Source organism: Chelon labrosus (genome assembly GCF_963514085.1).
Source record: "Chelon labrosus genome assembly, chromosome: 1".
In the NCBI taxonomy this organism is placed as follows: domain Eukaryota; kingdom Metazoa; phylum Chordata; class Actinopteri; order Mugiliformes; family Mugilidae; genus Chelon; species Chelon labrosus.
The window spans coordinates 14,288,089-14,309,081 of record NC_140337.1 but is presented as its reverse complement, the minus strand read 5'-3'; the positions used below and the strand labels follow the sequence as shown (position 1 = coordinate 14,309,081).

Below are 20,993 nucleotides of genomic sequence, written 5' to 3'. Positions count from 1 at the left end.
CAATTAGCATATTTAATATAAATAATAATAGCTTCTGGACTGTGAGCATGTACTATTGTACTATCAGTTGTTTTGTGTTCAGACGTGCTTTATTCCAGTAAATGCTCTTGATCTGATGTCTAATTTAACTTGTGCATTGACTAGTAAAATAATCGATGTGGCTGACTAACTTTAAGAATGGGGAAGATTATCTTGCTCAGAACGTTTTCGCTCAGATATTTGGTGGTACGTTGAAATTTAAACCTGAATGTGTCCCACTCTTAAAGTTAACGTTATGTCCCTTTGCAGAGAATGCATCACACTGATTGTGTCGATGGGACAGAAACAAGCACGAGAAACAGTTAAAGGTGGCTTGATAAACGGTTACGGACAGTTGTACCATGAGGTGACATAGTGGTACAAAAGACAGGACCGACTGCTTAGGACGAACGACACATAAAATGCTCACAAACAGGTGTTTGTTGTAGCTTATTCAGCTATTTTTGCATGCTACGTGTTGAATACTCACTGATTTTTAGAAAGCCCTGTGTCATAACTTAAAATCTCTTTTAAGCATAGAGGTAGATTTCAATAAAGATAGGCCTGAGGCCTCTGATTCACGCACATACTCACACGCACACTAACACACACACAAACACACAGAGGCCTACAGACATTTTCAGAGTTGACAATATATCTGAGCATGTGTTAGTTAACAATACACTTAAACATTTCATTGGCAAAGCTACAGCGGTGTTGGCATTCAAGCTGTCAGCAGGTGATGGTAAAAACAGCTTCCTTTCTTAGTCAAAGCCGGAGAGCAAATTAGAGAGGAAGTTTTGAGACTTCTAAAAGGAAATGGGTTTTTGTTAGAAGATGTGGTGGCAGTGCGTGATTGAATGGGTATGGAATAGCGGCAGCCAGCAAGTCCTGTGAGGCAGCGAAGGAATGAAAACTAGTGCGTTAGCATTCAGCACGACGTGCAATGCAAACGTGATAAACTCTGATAAGATTAGATTTCTGTGGGCATAAGACGCAGAGAAAAGGTGGAGAGAGGTCTCCGAGCTCCTTTAAGCCATTGCTGCTGCGCTGTAGCGAGCAAACATGGCATCTAAAGCGGAGGGTGGGGGAGAAGTGACACCATGATAGTCCTGAGGACTGACACAGAAATTAATAGAAATCTTATCAGTGTTCTGCGATGATGTGTTATTTCTCATGGGTATTGAGCCGCAGTGCAGATTAAAGCTGACCAGAAATCAAAGCTTCAGCCAAAATAAGGAGGGCAGGACATGCATTTAGATAAAGATGCCACAAAGCAAAACGATAGTTCGAAGTGAAAGCGTTACTTCCCCTTTCACTTTGCATGAAGCTGGCAAATGTGGCGTGAAGCTAATGTAGGTATCTGGGTCACACCACAAGTTGTTTTTTTCTTCTGTCCAATTGCGTGTTCCTTGTCTTTTATTCAATTACAAATTTGTCCGCAGATCTTTTGTGTACTTGCTCATTAAAACTCATGCATGTTTAAAAAGTCTGGCCAGCATGATTATTGGAGTCTACTAATGCGTGGTGGCAAGTCAGGGCGAAAAGCAAGCTAGTGGGGCTTGGTGCGATGGATTATATGCAGTCGGAGCCAAAAGCAGTGCTGAAGCATTCCCATTTTGTCGAGCATTTTACATCAGAACAATAGACCTAATACCTCAAATCTCTGGTTGCTGACTTTCTTCCCCTTCTTGTTCCACACAATCTTCGGCCGTGGATCTCCTGTAGCTTGGCAAATGAAGGATGCCACACCTCCTTGCACGCCTATTTGGTCATTGGGGGTTCTTAAAAACTTTGGTGGTGCTGAAGAGGGACAGACACAGAGAAGAAAGATAACAAAAATAGTTAGTGAGGAGGCTAAGCATCCCAGACAGAGCAATTAATCTCTCTTATCAAGCCACACACACACACACGAGAAACTAACAAAGTTGCAGATTTCAGCATGTGGCTTTTAAGAGGATTGTCTTTGGAGGTCAAGACAAGAGATTATACCGACTTCATTGTGCAAGTGGAAACAGTTGATCAGCTGCCGAGATCAGAAATAAAAGGACGGAGGTGTTGGCAGCAGAATGTACAAAACAAATTACCTTGACCTAGGAAGTATTTTCAAAGTAATTCTGAAATCTCCTCTGAAGGATGTCTGACTGAGACTTAGGGTGGAATTACTGGATAAAAGGACACGTTTCTTTTGTGGGAAAGAAGAATAATAGGATAATGATATAAATATATACTGTATTTCCTGAAACAGAGACTGAGACCTTTATTTAATTACGGAAAGTAACTGACCTGTATTTCTAATTACCTCTGTTTAATTGGTACATATTTTCATCATACTTTAGTACATTTGCATAAAAAAAAAATATATAATTTTGTAAAAACCTTTGGTGACACGAAGTGGTAAGGTACCAAACTGAACTAATCTCAGTGGTTCCTACCACTAAATTCACCATAGTAGATATATGAGAGTCAGGTGACCACTGATGGAGTGTTAGAAATTTACTGTACATTATGCTTAATTAGCGTCTATATTATTTGACAGGATCCAGGACTTGTATGTATTTCTTTGGGTTGACCAAACCCCCAACACTTATTTAGACCTGGCTTAATTGACTTTATTTGAGAAAATACGGTATCCATTGTTTGATTTGGGTCAGGATGTTGGTTGTTTAGACTGGGAAAGCGCTTCAGTTGTGTCAAGGCTACACACAAAAAGGACTACCTGGTAATTCTGTTATACTGAAATGTTTTTCCATTGTCAAGTGAAAAATATAATTTCACTATAGATCTTAAAAACAGGGTTATAAAGTAAACCACGTCTATATTGAATTTGTTGTTTTGTAACTTGGCGGACATTCTGGTAAGTTAATAATAAGTTGGTAATTTGTCATGACTATAACTGGAGGAACATCCTCAGTGCCATTTGATAGATCGATGTAATTGGATATCTGTGTCGTAGTCTGTAAAAACATTCAGTCTAAGAAGCTGTTGCTCATCATACTGCGTTGCACACTGTTTCCCTGGACATGAGTCGTGTAGCTGTTCTAGGCTAACATTTTCGTTTTTTAAAAGAAACTGACTTGTCTATCAGTTCAGTTGCAGACGTTGCTAATCTCTAGAACTCCATCATTTGGAACGGTGGTGGTGTCCCACACAAATGAGACATGCACTTGATAATGCCGCGCAATTCTCTGCCTATCATTGTGAGCGTTCTGTTGCTTCTAATTGGTCCCTTAATTCAGCACAACGAGTCAAGTGTAAAGAAAATGAGGATACAAATGCTAAAAATGCAGGGGAGTGGACGTGAGAGAATAGCAGCGTGGAGCCGTGTTTGCTTTGTGCGGACATGGCTTGGACATTTCCATCTGCTGTTTTAGTTTTATTACAACGCTGCGTAGTCAGATTTTTACAACGGTGAGGAGAGTTGCAACCCTGTTCCTGTGGTTAGATTTTTGGAATTACAGTAAAACTATTTCCCAACAGACTCCTGGCTTTGTCAGCCATTACAGCAGTTCTCTATTTACTGTCATTTCCAACAACTCAGTTTTGTCTTGCTTCTTTTTCTCCCTCTAGGACAATCAGTTTCTGCTCACAAGCTTATGTTTCTATTACAATCGCAGAAAAATCAAAACACATGAAAGCGATTAGAAATCAAAGGGACCCGTCGCTCCCTGTTGAGATTTTGATCGTGAGATTTACATTCCAGCTTTATCATGATGATCAAGGCTCTTATAATTTCAATAGCAGTAATGTCATAATGCTCAGTCAGAGCCCCCCCCTCCCCATAATATTTTCTTCAGAAGCCTGAGTGCCAGCTTCAGTGGGAGGTGCAGCTCCATCTGTCCCCCTGCAGAGCAACTGTTTGCCTTTTATCAATCACTTCAGCAGGCCATTAGGGGCCACACAGCTGCAGTAATGCCAACCATCTGAATCACCTCATCTGCATGTGTGAGAATGTGCGATTGTGCTTGTTCGCGTGCCTGCTTGTGTGCCGGCTGATACCCCCGTTCCACCCCCCTCCTCCCCAGATTGTCGTGCCCAGCGGCGGCGGCACCGGCACCGCGAGTGAGGGACAAATTAACCTGCAGGATTTGCGGAGAGGTGACATAAGATGTGTGGCCAGCAATCAAAAGGGCGAACAGATAAACAGGCGAGCAGCTGGGCTTCCACTGGGCAAATGAGTCTGGGAAATCACCTGATTTCCTAGACGACATACACACAGCCTCGTGTGCGCACAGACATTAACAAGCCGCGCACACGCGCCTCTGAATCTTTCTCTCATTCACTCGCTGACAGATCCGACAGGTGGGTAGCAGAGTTGACACTGTGTAATTTGTACGTGGCAAAAAGCACTATTATATCTGCATTTGAACCTTATCTCATTGGCTTGGCTGGGGTGTGGCGCACACTGGCATCCAGCCAAGAGGGTGCTGATGGGTAATTGATATGCTATTGGGGCTGTTTTCGCTCTGAGGCCATCCATTATGGCTCGGTGCGTCTCCCTATGCAGGCTGTAATAGACTTCAACGACATGTACGGGAGATCAGCATTGGAGGTGAGGGGAAGAGGGTGGGGGGGAGAGTCATCGCACAATGGGGAGTGATTGAGGCGTGACATGGAGGTAATGGTGTTTTCACAGACATGGCCGCTGATATCACCATCATACCCCCATTTTAGGTCTGCCGCTGACAAACATCCATTTTGGTAGACTCCTCGTATGGCTTCGGGTGGAATGGGACTGATTGAAACATCGGTTTTGTCCGAACAATGCCGCGACAAGCATCTTGACGGTGAATACAAAAATGCTCTCTATGAAAAATGATTGTGCAAACTCATACACCATAAAGAAAACTTACTATAAACCTTAATTTCTCAGTAATCGTGTCAGTAATTTAGAGTACAAAAGCTTCTGTATTAAGAATATGGAGAGATTATTTGCCATTTTTACCTCTAATCATGTTAATTTGAATTAAAAAAAAATAATAATTAAGGTTCAGTGGCACTGGGAATAGTGTTCAGGCATTGTTTCACTAAATTAGTCTAAATTGAAAGACGTTCCTTTTACCTCAGCTGCATGTGCGCATCTCCTTTGAGAGGTAACCCTAATCTACATGAATTAGTACTGTAGACAGGCACCTGTTAATCCAACGCTAAGCTGCCGGCGCTAGCAAACAAATGAGAAGAGTGAAATCTGTCACAAGCTAAAAAGGTTAGCGACACGGGCCTGTGTCTGCCCTCCCATGAGGTCATTATGTAACCTTGCTCAATCGTTGCCACAGGAAAAGAAGAACCTCTTCATAGCATCCCACAGCCCCATTTATCATGGATTAATGCCGTGCTAATAATTTGGTGTCTGACTGAAAGCCTTTACTGTTCTTTAGAACATCCATGTCCACAGGGCTGAGGGGGCAGACTATTTCAGGACTTTAAATATCTGTTTTTAAAGGATGAACATAAATGAAAACTGGAAGCCTTGCCAATGCAGCACGAAGATGAAATTTAATACTGTTACTGCTACTGTATACTAGTCTTTTTACCCTTTCTGGGGTTTTAATTAATTACCATTTAAATAAAGTCTGATCCATCAATTGAGCTGCTTTAGGTGATTAGCTTTAAATAAACTCAATGCAGTGGGACCTGCTTTTAGATTTTGTTTTTTTTAAGTGTTCTGTGACAATTCAGTGTCATGCAACCTCTTGCTAGGGCTGCACACTGAAGAGAAGTAAGTGCAGTTCACACCCACATGTGTCATATTACTTTTAATACCTCACGAGAATGGTTGAAAGTAAATCTTTTAAGACTGGAATCTGAGTTTGCAGACCTAATCTCAAACGGGAAAAACACAATGTATCCCCAAGCACATGGATATAAAAGGCAGAGGTGTCCGAATCAAAGCACATGATACCAGAGCCAGGATGAGGGCAAGAACAGTTAGTTCCCACCGGTGGTTTTATTCATTCAAACCTGGTTGTTGAATAAAATGTAGCCCTAGTGAGAGGCTTCCCTGCAATCAAAACGCCAATGTCTTTTACTCCCAGATTCAACCCCAAATCAGTTGAAAGTGAGGAAAAGAATATACAAATTCAAATACAAAAATCGGTAACAATTGAACAGAAGTGAAATCCCAGAACGATAAAGAAAGTAAAAACAATGTTGCTTAATCGGTGGCTGAAATGAAAAATATCCCAAAAGGTAGCCATCCGAAATAATTGCTTGGTTTGCCTTTCATGTGCCCCTGTGCTTGATAGGCTTTGCGTAATGTAATATTCCTTTTTGTTGTTGGTTTGTTTGGACCAGCGTTGATCAAAAAATGTCTGCTTTAAGTACCTCAGATTATAAATTGACCGAAGACCGTGCCTAGTGACATTTCACCACCAGAGTTGGGTTCAGAGTGCCTTACACATCTACATTCATTACAAGCCTGCTTGATATTGGCTTGAACTCACAGCCACACATTACATTTAAATGCTGATCTCAAAGAGATCTGAGTCTGTGTTTCATTCACAATAGCCAAAACATTTCAAGTCGTCAGGACTCCATAGACTTTCAGTTCGATCTGCCAAGCCATTGAAGAGCATGAATCAAAGACGGGAGAGAAGAACATTAATAAACCGACTTTTAGTTGGAACTTCTATTCGGCGCAGACACCAGTCCAAGACGGCTCGGTTTTCACAATTATACTGACTGACATATTCAATTTCATTTGCATGAAAGGGGCCATTTCCTCTCTGAATCTTTAACTTGCAGGGTGAGGTGGGGTTGTGAAGGGCGATAATTAATCCTAACACATTGGGTGGCAGTCGGCAAATACCCTGCTCCATTTTGGACATACGGGTGGGAGAAAGGAGCATTTAAAGATGCCATTAACCTCATTCGACATCTTTAAGCCGCAGCAATCAGTTCTATGATATTGATGAATTGTCACAATGGCAGCAAGCGACATAATTGGACTAAAAGGAGTGGCTAATGTCAGAAGAGGGTAAAAGTGACGCATGTAGTATATAGATTCCTTGGACATTTGACTTTATATAATCCTTTAAGTATTCTGTAAGTCAAATAGCAGCAGTAGCTTTATTATATATTGTTGGTGAAATGCAGTTCCATGTGCGTGGTTTATAAAGCGCAACCTCTCTATGGATTAATTAATTGCCTGTTCAGAGTTCAGAAACATCTGACCCCACGCCAAACAGACAACAGACTGTAGTTATGTAGGCACACCAACACAGACACACAATGAAACGTGAGAGAGAAGATAAACCACACATGCAAATCAATCAAACAAACACAAGCAGAAATCATTTTCTTGGGGCACTACACAGCTCTCTATCTGCAGCATAATGATAAAAAATTTGTCTTTTGTAAGGCAGAGGAAACAAACTCCACATTGTACGCGCTCACAAAGGGTTCTCGGCAGAGAGAAAGAAAAAGAATCGGAGCTTAATTAGAACTGTTGGCTGATTTGCATTGCATGCTCATCGGTAATCTTGCCTTAAATGGAATCTGAAATTCTTATTGCAATTAGTGATTACTTGAAAAGGGATATGGCCCCCGAATGATTGTTAATTACTGGATCAGGAATAGTACATTAATTCACTGCAGAGGTTTTAATGCAGTGCAATGATGGGGACCCGCTCTTCCATCAATATTGTGCTGCTTGTCACACATAATGAAGTTCATAATATAAGCCTTCTCCCACACTGCTCCCCTTCCCAACAGCTAAAATGTGCTCTCCAAGCAAAATTCCAAACTGTCATTATGTAAAAGTAATTCAATAGAATACACAACAATGCAGCCTAATGACACATTAATACTGAGAATGCATATGGATGCCATCCATTTTGCGTTGGGGTCAGGGTCTCTTATTTGGCTTATGAGCTGCAGAGAGTCTCATGTGAATAAATAACTGCATATCATCACTTAGAACATGGCTTCAAAGGCAGGGAAACTACAGCATACATTATAATAATCAAACTCACAAGTGTATTGTCCTTGCCAAATATTCAGTGCAATCACTAAGGTTGCAAAAAAATTCCAGTGGGACTTTCTTAACCCCAGTCAGTGTGTATTACTCATGCTCAGTGGCGCTTCTATGGAAGGTCTGAGCTTCTGGCTATAGCTCTGCAGGAGCATGGGCACTTTTGCACAGACAACAGCAACAGCTTCAAAAAGAATGGCTAATGCTCCTGTCCCGCATTCAATGCGCTGACGTATTCTCTGACAAGATGGGGAGGAAGAAAAAGGCTGCGGAGGTGCAGGAGCGCAACCTATCATGCACATTTGTGCACACACTCTCATGGCCGTTAGAATATTCTCTATTCTATCTGGTTGGAGAGAGGGAGCATTGCAAATGGGGGAATGACATTAATAAATTTGAAGATGGGGGACAGCAGAATATCGTGGTAGGTGCCAGTATATATATATTTATGGAACAGTGGTGAGCTTCTTAGCCTGAGTGATAAGATGGAAGCTGAAAGGCTCCCTGTTCAATTATCATTGAAGATTCATATGGCAAAAACCTCTCAGTTGTGGAATAACAGCAGCTGTGTCATCTCTTGTCTGTGGTATATTGTGATCTTAGCAGAGGAAAACTTGTACCCTCTCTGCGGCTTTCTCTTCGTGTGTTTGTCCTGCTACCAGACACGCACTCATGAACACAAGCTACCGCCATCTCCCACGGGACACATTAGCGAGGTAGAGGGATCCAGTTTGTCACTTAATAAAACGGCCCACTCAAACAGATGGCTTTGTTCAAACGGCTCCCGACGCTTTAAAAGCCAGAGCCGAATCGCTGCTGTGGCAAATCAGACACATGAAAGCCCACCTCTCTTTGCGGTGAAAACCAAACAGAAGGAAACATATAAATATTGAATTGCGCCACTGTCAGTGTGAGACCGTCCGCCTGTGAGAAAAATAAATAAATAAAAATAAATAAATCGGAAAAGACGGCAGAAGAGGAGGAGGGAGGTGGAAAACACCAGACCCTCCTGTTGGAAATTCTGAACATCTGGGCTGGGGATGTTCAGCGCCAATGCAAAATAAAACAGGGCCTTCACTTTCAATAAGACTTCATTTTCATCCACGCTCACTCATTATTTGTTCATTTGTGTATGAATACACAAATCTGGGGGCAATTCATGTGTGACCATATGAGGGGGGGGGGAAAAAACAGCCGAGCAAGAAGTATGAAATTTGGATTTGTTTGTCTTGTTTGTTTTTCCTCTAACGTCTGGAAAAAAGAAAGAACACAGATAAGTAATTCTAATTGTGCAGGCTTATTCTGTTTGGTAGTCAGTGCAGTCTATTTGCAAAAAGTTAATTATCTGATAGGATAGGCAGTGGCAGCAACAAACACAGAAAGCCATTCGTTCATTCCGTTATCCACTAGGCAATGGAACGATTCATTAAATGGCAGCGCTGCAGCAAAATGGCCAGTAGTTATCATGCTGAGGCTGCACCGACTTGAAAAGATGTTAAAAATGGCAGCAGTGATAAACAGCCTTTGACCACGTCAGATTACTGCCAATGTAATGACATGTGTAGATAGTAAGAGAACACGATTGTCGGATTGTGATACTTCAGCGGCACACATGATGTACATTTTATGTGAGATTGATAAGGAAATATCACTGTGACCGCACATGCAGATGACAATCTTCAAAGCAGCGGGCTTTCCACGACATGCAGCAGAAATCAAAAGATATGGATGGGGGAAAAAGTGGAATGGAAAATCAAATAAGCAACATATTCAACTGACTTTAACCAAGAGAATTACACTATGCTTGGGCCTGTCCTATTTCTTTATAGCATAAACTTCATATAATTGTCTTTGCCCTCAGCCACGAAGCGGAAAAGCTTGCCTCAGATTTGTCTCCGTAGGAGCAGAGATGGATTATGTCGCACATCATTCCAGGGATTTGACATTGTATATTTAAACAGACTCTAATTTTATGGATAAATAGTGCCAAGCCATTTCCGATGGATGCCAGTTGTCAGGCCGTAAGAAGTGACATACTCCCTGCACTGTTTTCTCAGGCGCGTACGGGCAAACTAGCTCACGCTCCGGCAATCTAAGAGAAGACAACTGGCTTCCTTCAGCAGCTCAGCTGTTCCAAACGTTCAGCAAACCAGATTACATCTAAACCAAGGCCTTTAATACTAATGTCTTCACATCTGCTGTATGTCCAGCAATGCCAGTTTTGCATCAGAAAATACAGGGAATATTTCAATAATCTGTAGAGAGAGAGAAAACGAATCAAAGAGAACACTGTTCCCTGTAACCAGCTGTAGTCATGGCTATCCTCAGACCAAAAATCCATCACTGGGACAAAGAATATGTAGGGGAGGTGGCACAAACCACCACTCAAGGACAAGTGACCTTTCATAGGCTAATATTTTTATACAGCAGCGAAGGAAATAGCATTGCGTGTATAAAAGAGAGGAAGAAAAATGATAGTAATTGAAATGTTTTTGAGGTGAAAAAAAAAATCACGATTTCCCACTGAAAGGCGACATGACATTGAGTACAATCTGTCAGAATCCAGTGGCGTAAAAGCATTCTGGAAATTGTCAATGATTTTATTTCTATAGCACAGTTCATGCACAGTGATCAATTATGTAATCCTCCTGAGTAAATTAAAGTAAAGCATTTATGTATTTTAAAGTACGTGAAGTGCAGCTTTAGAATGAAACTATAACAGATGCAGACGCAGAGCTCGTTGGATTTAAAACTGTCTGTAGGCTGAGATCTTTAGACAGTTTGTTCCAGATGTGAGCAGCCTAGCAGCTTGCAGCATCTTCACCATGGACAGGCTTTTTGGACATGAATTAAGTAATAGTTCATGCCAAAATTTCCATAGTAACGAGCATGTTTTTGAAATGTGCATTTTTAACTGCTGGTTTTAAATGGTAGAATTAAATAAGTAATAGTAAGCCTTATTGCATGGCATGCATTCTTATGACATCTTCTGCATTAGATTATTATGTGTCAAAATGCCAGTTAATTGTCAAAATTAATTAATTTATATGATTTATATGATTATTCATGCCAGAATACTTTTTTTTTTAAAATTACATTTTAATTAGTGTGTTTTACATTAACTTAGTGACATGCACTACTGCAGGATAGCACATTAGCTGTGTATTAGTGGGTTGTTTTTGTCAGCTGCACATTATTAATATGTCTGCATCTAAACCACACGCCGTAAATCTAAGTTGAGGTCTTTGAATTCTTAATTGCGAACCCCTGAAGAAAACATTTGAGCTTGTGCGTGTCTTTGAAGAGCTACAGATGGGAAACAAATGAGGGCGGGTGGTATCAGGGTCAGACTGGCGGATGGGGGTTTTTACTTGGAAGCAAACATTGCAATGTCACCCCAGGAGCAAAAAAACAACCACCCTCAGGGGGCATAATTAAAATAATCTAGTAAAATGAAGTGCTTCAGATCACTTTTGAAAGGCTCTTTCTTGATGTGTGTGTGTGTGGATGTGGGGATGAGTCATAGAGAGAAGAGTGTAAAGACTATGACTCCCTGTGTGTGTGCATGGGCCTGTCTGTTTAGTGTGTGGGTGACAGCAGACACACTCCTTTTGAGCCTCGTTTTTGAAGTCTGTTCATTACATTCATCACCTTCTCACCATACATAAATCTCTGCAATGTGCTGTAGTTCCAAAATGTCTTCCAAAACAGCCTTAATTTTCCATTGAAATCTTGTTTCTTCTCCGTCGCCAAAGTCTAATTGCTTTAACCTTGGAAACATTCGCGTCACTTTAAAGGTGGTTAAGACGCAGTCAGAGGGGTGAATTACACCACTTTGGAGGAGTTCAGGCTAATTATCTGTCAAAGCAAGAAAAGAAAAACCACAGATGATGATTTGAATTGAACTGTGAAAAAATTAAGCAAAATGAAAAACCTAATAAATAGCAGCTTAACACTTAATTAATGGCTTTGTGATGGGAAATCCACAAAAAAAATGGCGCTTTTCAGAGTCAATGACATGTTCTGTCTTTCCAAATCTGTTTTGATTTAACAGAATATTTTCTTGGAGGTCGGGCAAAATAGGGGGAGATTGTCTAAAGAGGAGGAGGAGCCTCCTCAGGGCACAAGACCACACAGGACCAGAGATGTGGCCTTTGGACTCTCTTTTTAGTCTCCTTTTCACCCTTTGCCAAACTGAGCCTCAGTTGACAAAGCGAGAGGGTACACAAAGGCAGCGCCCTCAAGTACAAATGTTTGCCAGCCGTAATGGGCTTAAGTCCGCTGGCCAGGTGAATGTGTGGTCTTTATGTGTGTATTAAGTGTATGTACATAAGTGGATTGAAATACTGTACAGATCAAAACTGCGGGACTAGACACGTGCTTTGATGTCATAAATCAGACAGTTGGGGGGCAGACTATTCCTCCTAATAGCATAAAGGCCTTTCTATCTACAATGCAATTTCATATTTATCTGCATTATTCTAAAAGGGCAACTTTTAGTAATAGCCGGGGTTATTGGCTTTAATGTGAAAACTGCAGGGGAAAAGAGAGGGAATAAAAATCCAGTTACAAAATGCCACAAGGTACTACAGTCTGCTGTACGTAATGACTTCCATCGTTTTCTCACAGATTCGAAAATAAATCACAGGCCTACACATGAGCTCAGCACGGCTGTTAAGTTTGCGAATATTCCGAGAAGTCGAGTGCACTTAGGCACGTAAACGAAACACAAAGTGACTGATTCTTCAGCTTGAAGACGATTGAACTGATGAAGAGGTAGTTGCTCACAGTGGTGAGTCCGTCGCATCGAATGAGTGTCCTTTATAATGGCACGAAATGTCAGTTATTTTAATCATAACCCAATTTGGCTCACATAAGGATATAAATCTTCCTTTTCTTTTAGTAATTACTAGTCAAATTTAAAAACTACATCCATAAATTACCTGGACACGCACAGCCTTCTGCGCATGAATACAAATTGAATGTAGCTTGTAAATTAGCTTCCCCCCCACACTTGTATATCTAATAAGTGCAGCAGTCACTTCAACGTGCATCTCATTGAATCAAATATCAGCACTTATGCAGTTTTATCCACTCATTTATCCCTGCTTGAGAGGCTTCCTCTCTCCAGCTCTCCTTTCTCTGTCCATTTTGAATGGTAATCACTGTACAACAATATGGAAGGTATTATTACAATGTAACTTGCATGAATCCTATGTAATGTGGTACATTATATGATTGTAAAACCATCTGGGAGGAAACAAAACGTCCCTCAAAGGTTTCCGTTCGCCACCGAAAGGCGATCTAAACCCCACATTTGTGTAATGTACCAATAAATAGCAGAAGAATTATGTTTATAGTCGAGTTCTCCTTGTAGGAAATATTTTCACTCTGCGGCGTGTAAGGCGAGTCCGCTGTCATTAATCATTCCACAGGTGCAGGAGCATTGTCAGAACCCATACGTCCCTTTGCCTTTTCAACCTGGGTGGAAAGTAGAATGGTAGGAAAGGGGGGGAGGGAAACACATCCCCAAAAACAATTTCCCTTCCTCTTCTTCTTCTGTGCAGAATTTGTCAAGGGGGGGGGGGGGGGGGGGGGGAGTCCAGATTAATTAGATCCCATTTTGTGGTCATCCTCGTTTTTTTTTTTTTTTTTTTTTCCTCCTCCTTCCATGACTCTTTTCTTTTTCTTTGTCTTGCCTACAGTCCTTACAGCCATCCCTGCGCCATTTATCACATTGCCATCTCGACAGTGCCTTCCCCCTTCCTTGCTGGGAAGCCATTAGAGCATCTCTGCATTGTGGCGGCCAGATTGCATTCCGGTCCCGGCTCGCGACATTTATCATCTTTTGTCCTAACTTTTTATCTGCCCCTGCCCTGTGTGAAGCCCTATCTGCGATGTCCACTATAACGAAACGCTGGGAGGTGACGCTCAAGTAAATAACGTAATTAAACCTTGCAAACGTGGACAAAGGGAAAAAAAATGCACTAAAGGTCTTTGTGAGAATGCCAGAGGAGGAACACTCACAGATGGCAGTGAGGAAGTCGATGCAGTGATGTGGCACGATGCCCATACCACCTTCTAATCTCAGTATTTATAGTACTCCTAGTGGTGCTGCTGTTTTCCTGAGATGTCCTCTTTATGTGATTTGCATGAACAGCGTATGACAGTTTCTACTTATTTTGACAAAGCACTTATTACACGTCAAGAAATGAGGTTCGTAAGACAAGAAATGTCCCTGTAAAGGAAAGAAATATATCCGCGATAAGGCTCAAAGCACTGAGTAATGGGTCCTAAGAGAAAATCCATGCTTCCTCCTCACTCCCTTTCACTCCATTCTAATTCTTAGGCAAAAGTCAAGCCAACTCTCATTGGTCTCATTAGGGACAAAATGAAGAATACCAAGCGTCATAATTATCGGCGCAACCCTGCAAACAGTATCGAGTCGATGCAACAAAATGTCAGGAGGGCATTAGTGGGCAATTATTAATCCATATCAAGCTGGGGTGGACAATTTAATTATCACCTAGTCAATATTTCCAGAACTTGTACAGATGTAGAGCAGCGACTGGGAGGGTAGATCTGAGAGACCCCGTGAATGAGACCGAAAGGACAGTAGTTGGGAACAGAAGCAGGGCTGCAGTAAAAAAGGAACATGCTTGACCAAGGGCACACTATACAGCTTTAATGATGGACACCGCTCCAATGTGCCTGAATAGCTCAAAGAATAAAAAGGAAGGTATAAATGCGAGTAACACATTGCTTTTTTACACAGTCGTTGTAAAATGTTCGGCAACATGGAAGTGCATTGACTAGTTGGCCATTTTTGACTTCCTCAAACCCGTGTTTTTCTTTTGTTCTAACGCTGTTACCCCAAGCGACCTTGACCAAAGACGGGGCTCTGCCTCTGCCTCTGTTCTACTCAAACTCATTTACTAGCTCAACAAAAACAAAAAACAATGCCTATTACAGGAGGGATGTACTGAGGACATGGGGTTCTGAATCATAAAAAAAAACAAAAAAAAAAAGATGTGGTTATTTGTGTAGCTTTTATTAGTAATGTGTTGTAATATCATATCATTGCCAGTAATATTGCTTGCTTTCTGCCGTACCCTTCTCTGTGTTCTCTGTGAAGCCGGAATAATTACTCTCATTGTACCTGAAACAAACTATCTCAAATAATGTCAGCCAAGGCTTTGTGCGAGTGATGAAACAAAATGAATGCTGTGTAACAGGCCCTCGTGGATTTCAAAGATGCCACACAATGAGGCATGGCAAAACAAAAGTGGCTGTCTTCTCTGAGATAGCAGTCATCTAAGATAAGAATACCCTCTCATGGTTCTGTTTTGCTTTTTTGTTTGCTATTATTGAGGCTCCCATCTCCCTCCTTGAATCGCTTTAGTCACTATGCAACCAATTGATTCCCAGTAACTTGCCTGGACCTTGGTTATTTTACCCCTTTTCTTGCCGTCTGTCGCAATGGATTTTAACAAATAATTTCAACTCAATTTTTCTTACACAGACACCAACATTATTCCTTTTAAAGCCATAATAATAATAATAATAATAATACCACAAGTACCTCACCACACAAGCCGCTACCAGAAGCTGAAGTGTTTCTCCTATAGCACATAAATTAAGTAATTTCAGTGTAAACTCCCAGCTTTTACAGAAGTTGGTTGAAGTTAAGTTTAATGACTTATATTTCCTAGATAAAAGTAGACTTTTTTTCCCCTCATTGTGTATGACAAGCAACTTGAAATAAGATCACACTGTGACATCCAATCCGAACTGCAATATCTTTAATCTATTTACCCTTGACTTTCATTACCAAATTTAAGATTCTTACAAAAAGGGTTGAGATCATTTTATAAGATGCCAGGAACCTAATCATATCAGTAGGATTAAAGTTGTAGGCTTCAGGATTACTTTTTTGGAAATTAGCTCTGTAAAAAAAAAAAAAATGACTTCGCAGTGAATAAACTTAAAAGACATCTCTGTATTTCATGTTGGCCTTTCTTTCTTTTCATTTGTATCACCTCATCTGGCTCGAATGCCTTTGAAAGTCCCTCTTTTGGTTAATCTCCGTCTAAGCTCTTTTTCTGTTGTTTGGCTTTCTTTTCCGTCTACCTACTGCTAATCTGTCTAATCATTTCTGATAATCATTTCTGTGGCAGGTCACGCACTGACTGTGGTCAGCCTGACCCATTATTTTTATTTCAACTTATTTAATCATTTTTATTTTACTTCTCTGTAAAAAAAAAAATAAAAATCTATATAATACTTTACAACATATTGCTATGGCAGGCATCGGTCAGAGTGTATTTCTCAGACCACCTGATCGGTGGTGCTCTTTGGCAGTAATGGAGAATAAAAGCATATTATTACAGATATGCCAATTCCATCTCTGGGTTCCATTAGGTGTCCACTGTGTGCAGAAAAACACAGTGCTATTTTTGAACATGTATACTATCCAGATATGTGCACAACCATGCATAGCTGCTTTTTCAAGCAAACACACACATGCCGTATGCACGGTGAACGCACACATACAGCATGTGTGGGAGGGTTTACAATAAAATAGCATGTATTTGCATATGCAGGCATGTACATTATATAGTGGATTATATAGTGGTAATAATTTACTTTAATGATCTATTTATTTGTTTCTTAATCTAGATTTTTCTATTTGCTGAAGAGTGAAAGCAAATAGTCGCACAATCAAATGCATTTTATTGCGTCATTGCACCAGGCATTTCAGTTGCACTTTGCTACCCAAATGACTAATGACTCCTGGGCGTTCCCACGCTCCTCCCACTGGAGTTGGCATAATGTGACCAAAGACACAAATAAAGATGTCCCTGTGGGATTTAATGGCAAAACTACAGCCTCTCCTTTCTGTAGACATCCATCCTTGAATAACAGCATTGAGGGAAACGCACAGCCAATTAAATTGCACCGTGTAATGAGAGGCAACAGATCATGCGGTGTGAAATTTCTCTCTTACCCAGGCTGTGGCAGGAAGGAGAGTGAGGGAGTGAAAGGGGATCTCTGCGACACTCTCTGATCATGAGGAGAGTGGGAAAATCTTATTTGGAAAGTGTACTTAAAGAAATCCATGTAGGCACAAATCCCGACATCATGGAGTGTGTTCTGCGCTTTCTTGTACGAACTGAGACAGAGACAGAGATAAAAGTGTAGGTATGACGGATGAAGAACTGAATGGGATTTAACGGAAAGTTTGAGATGAACTGTGTTAGACTGCGTGTTCACTTCATGCTGCCTGAAAGATTCGGAAGGAAGGAAGAAAACCAAATGAGATCTTGACTTTTCAGGCAAATGAACACTCAGGATTCCACCGCCATCTCCCCTCTTTGTTGTACTTTAATTATCTACACTTAACTTGAAATATCCTTCATCGTGACTCAAGTGATGGAGGCCATTGTGATAATTAATTAGCTGATGAGAGAATGATGAATGACATGGAAGGCGGCACCCAGGGAGAATTAAGATTAAAGGGAAACAGAACGTTCATGGATGTTATGATGGATGTTGTCTAAACTCCACATAAATGTCCAGGGACCGTTTGGTAATTGTGGACGTGTGTGAGCACATATTCCATGTTCCGCGGCGTGACGAGATGGCCACTAGAGTGCTGCGCCATTAGAAACAAGGGCTTGGCTCAGTTTCAACTTGAAAAGCCTATGGGTCTGGCTGTGGCGTGAGAGCATTTTCACCTCTCAATGGAAGCTTTTACTCTCATTTGCCATAACTAATAAACCACACTAAAGCCGTGTGTCACAATAAATCTCAGCTCCTCAAATGGCATGACTCATTTAGTGGCGCAGAGAAGCCAAAGAGGCAGGGAGTAAGTCGCAGAGTGTGCGCGAATAAGCGTGCGAGAGAGTGAGTTGATGAGTGAGCGAGCATACAAACAAGAGAGGGGGCGGAGTGACGGAAAAGAGTGACAGATGTAGTGTGTTAGGGAGAGTATTAGGTGAGAAAGATGGCTCGCCCAAGATGGACTTTGAGCACTCACTCCATCACTCCACCAAATGTAAATCAGTTGTGACAGGAGGAGCTCAGGGCGTAAAGATTCCCAATCCGCATCAAGTGTTGGAGAGCGCTGTAGGTAAGAAGGTGGGAATGTAAGCTTTCTGGCTAGGATTGAGAGAGTGCCTCGAGGCACTCCATGGAGATGAATGGTTTAGTCCATTAACCCCACTGCAGACTCTCAACATACCCCACAGGCACACAAATGTGCTGCGCTGAGATCAGTGCAATGTGTCGCACTCATAGGACCCCTGGAGTGAGACCAAAGCTCAAGCCTAGGGCCAGGTGTTACTTGTACGAGCACACATTGCGTGCACGCACACACACACACACACACACACACATAGATGCATTAGTTCTGAAGCAGAGAATCCAAAAATGCTTTTTATAGTCAAACAGTTATGTGCTATAAAAGGGTATAAAAACATATTCACTCATTTCAAGCATGCGTGCACACACATCAGGGATATGGGATTTTGCTCCCTTAAACAAACTGATGCATTCAGCAATATCCAGGTGGCTCTCTTATTTTAAAGAAAATAATTAATTAATTAACAGAATGACAAATAAGTCCTGTCATGCTCTACGTCTACCTCCTGGCTCCTTGTACGTTTATATTGACTTGCTCTGCTTGTGGCATTCACATTACAGAGTACTGGACTTATATCACACAAATAGGAAATCTCCCCCACCTACCACTACACTACATTTGACTGGGAAAATAACAACTGAGATCCGTAGATCCATAACCATCTTGGAGGCGCTACGTTTTAGTTTGACTTACCCGTCTCAGATTACTGCGTGTGTATATGGTACCTTCTCTTCATTGTTTAGAGAGCACGCCGCGGTGAAACATCATCTGTGCAGCCTGTGCCCATGTATTTCAGACTTGACTGGGCGAGTAATCCCATTGCTGCAGCTGCAGCATCAGTCTATTAATTGCACTGTCACTGTGGCAGTGTCACGAAACACCTGCATTGTTATACAGTTCACTGGCGCAGTGTGTGCGGGGTGATCAGATTTAGCACATGTGCCAGCAAGGCCAGAATCATGCCAAGTGTTGGCCCGGCAGATGCAAAACAGCTGGCAGCTCGCTTCAAAGACATGCTACAAGGTATCGTTTTTGTGTGTGTGAGAGAGAGAGAGAGAGAGAGAGGGTTAGATATTGTTCGTGTATGTTAACCTAGCACTTTGTTTACATGGTCTGCTCAGAGGACAGATACGGAGGTGGCAGGCAGACTGAAATCCATACCATTTCACGGCGTGACAGGCCAAGTCGTTTCATGTGGAGTATTCCAATATATGGATTTAGAAGAAGGGATTTGGAGAGTTTGTTCATTGCCTCTTCAGTAGATACACCATTTGTATTTTGGTGCTTTTCTTCTGTCAATATTCCCTCTTTGAGACATGGATTGTACAGACTGGTTAAATACCTTCACCATTCTTAAGTTAGTTTCGTCTTGAAGACGTAAGTGCACTTAGATTTAGCATTAGTAGCTGGGTGCTAGCATTTAATTACCTTCATCTGGGCCCGTACTACATCTCCATATTGTGTGTGATTATCTGCTTTCCTCGAGTGTCGGAGGGTCAGGAGTGTGATGAAAATTGCTTGGCTTTTGTGTTATTCTGTGGCCTAAGTGCTCGGCAAAATGACTGCAATCCATTGATGAGGCTAATGGCCTTAAATAATACACTTGGGCCAAGTCGCCAGAGAAATCGGCATTGATGGAGTTAATAATGGGCTTGATACGACCTTTAAACATAATTGCACTGCACATTGTTGACAAGGAGTTGGTACAGGCATTTAAAGCCAAAGAAAACGATAATGACTTCTTACTCATTTAGTTCAACCTGCAAGCAAGAAGCATCTTGCACCGCGCTGATAACATTGTTTTATCTCAGATTCCCAGTCTTGTCACAAGGTCTTCATCCAAACAACTAGATGGTAATTAAGTGCTGGCACTCTCAGCTTAAAGGTGTTTCCACCACGTTTATTTAAAGTGTGAACATGATGCATGCTCTCCTGTTGTTGATATTGATGCAAGCTGTAAGGATGTACTGTACTAAGACACGTTTTGAAATGAACGAGTGGAGCCAACAATGAGATTTCCACTTGAGCAGTGGCCGGCAGAATGATGAACGAGCTGGTAGACTTGGGGAATTACAGTGATTTAAAGTTGGATCAAACCCTCTACGAGTTCCGCTCTCCTCTTGCTTTAACATCATTTTATGCGGCTGCACCAACATGGAAGCTCCGTGTGTGTTTATTTGTGTGTCTAATTCAATGTGTACCAGGCAGCGTGTGGGGGGTGGATGTAGGCTGCCGCTCGTACGAGTACATACTGTGCGTTCATATGTGTGTGTGCCTTGAATGTATGTTAGTTCTGTGTGGGTATGAGTGTAAAAGGGAATGGAATAGACTCAATTTAAATCAAATTAGCATGCAGGCAAATTAAGCAGAGGGATTTAATTTGAGCTGTTGTAAAAATGCTAATTTCAGTACAGCCCGGAAGCTTATATGCAAATACAACACTATTTTACAATAATTCATATTAGGCCAGGCATGCATAAAACACACATATTACAGTCTGATGTCATCTGGGGAATAAAGTGTCATTAGCTTTTGGACTTGCAACAAGGTGAACCTATTTAGGGGGTATGTGCGGTGGGTGAATGTGCACACGCACGAGTTAGGACCTCTCTATTCATCTGTCGATACTGCCACAGCTTTTATTTCATTTCACTCGCCACGCTCACAGGAAGGCCAGTGTGTCTTTTTGTGCGCGCACGCTTTGGTGTCCTCGTCCATCCCAACATCCCAACAGGCATGTCCTTAATTTTTTGTAACCATTTTTTATTTATTTTTTTTGCCACAGTATTTTCAAAGTGATACCACTGCAAATGATTCAGCCCAGTCTCATGGGGGTTTGTGAAATCGTCACAGAACTTA

General features: G+C 41.5%; 1 protein-coding gene across 4 annotated transcripts in view; it reads right to left on the bottom strand.

Moving 5' to 3' along the window:
* The window catches only part of LOC311490724 (receptor-type tyrosine-protein phosphatase delta), a 121,488-nt gene that overhangs the window by 63,524 nt on the left and 36,971 nt on the right, over positions 1–20,993 (bottom strand). For all 4 annotated transcript variants that reach the window (XM_084548370.1, XM_084548373.1, XM_084548371.1 and 1 more), the window contains exon 3: positions 1,676–1,821. In XM_084548370.1, the coding sequence (XP_084404496.1) occupies positions 1,676–1,821 (146 nt within the window). The remainder of the gene's footprint in view (positions 1–1,675; positions 1,822–20,993) is intronic.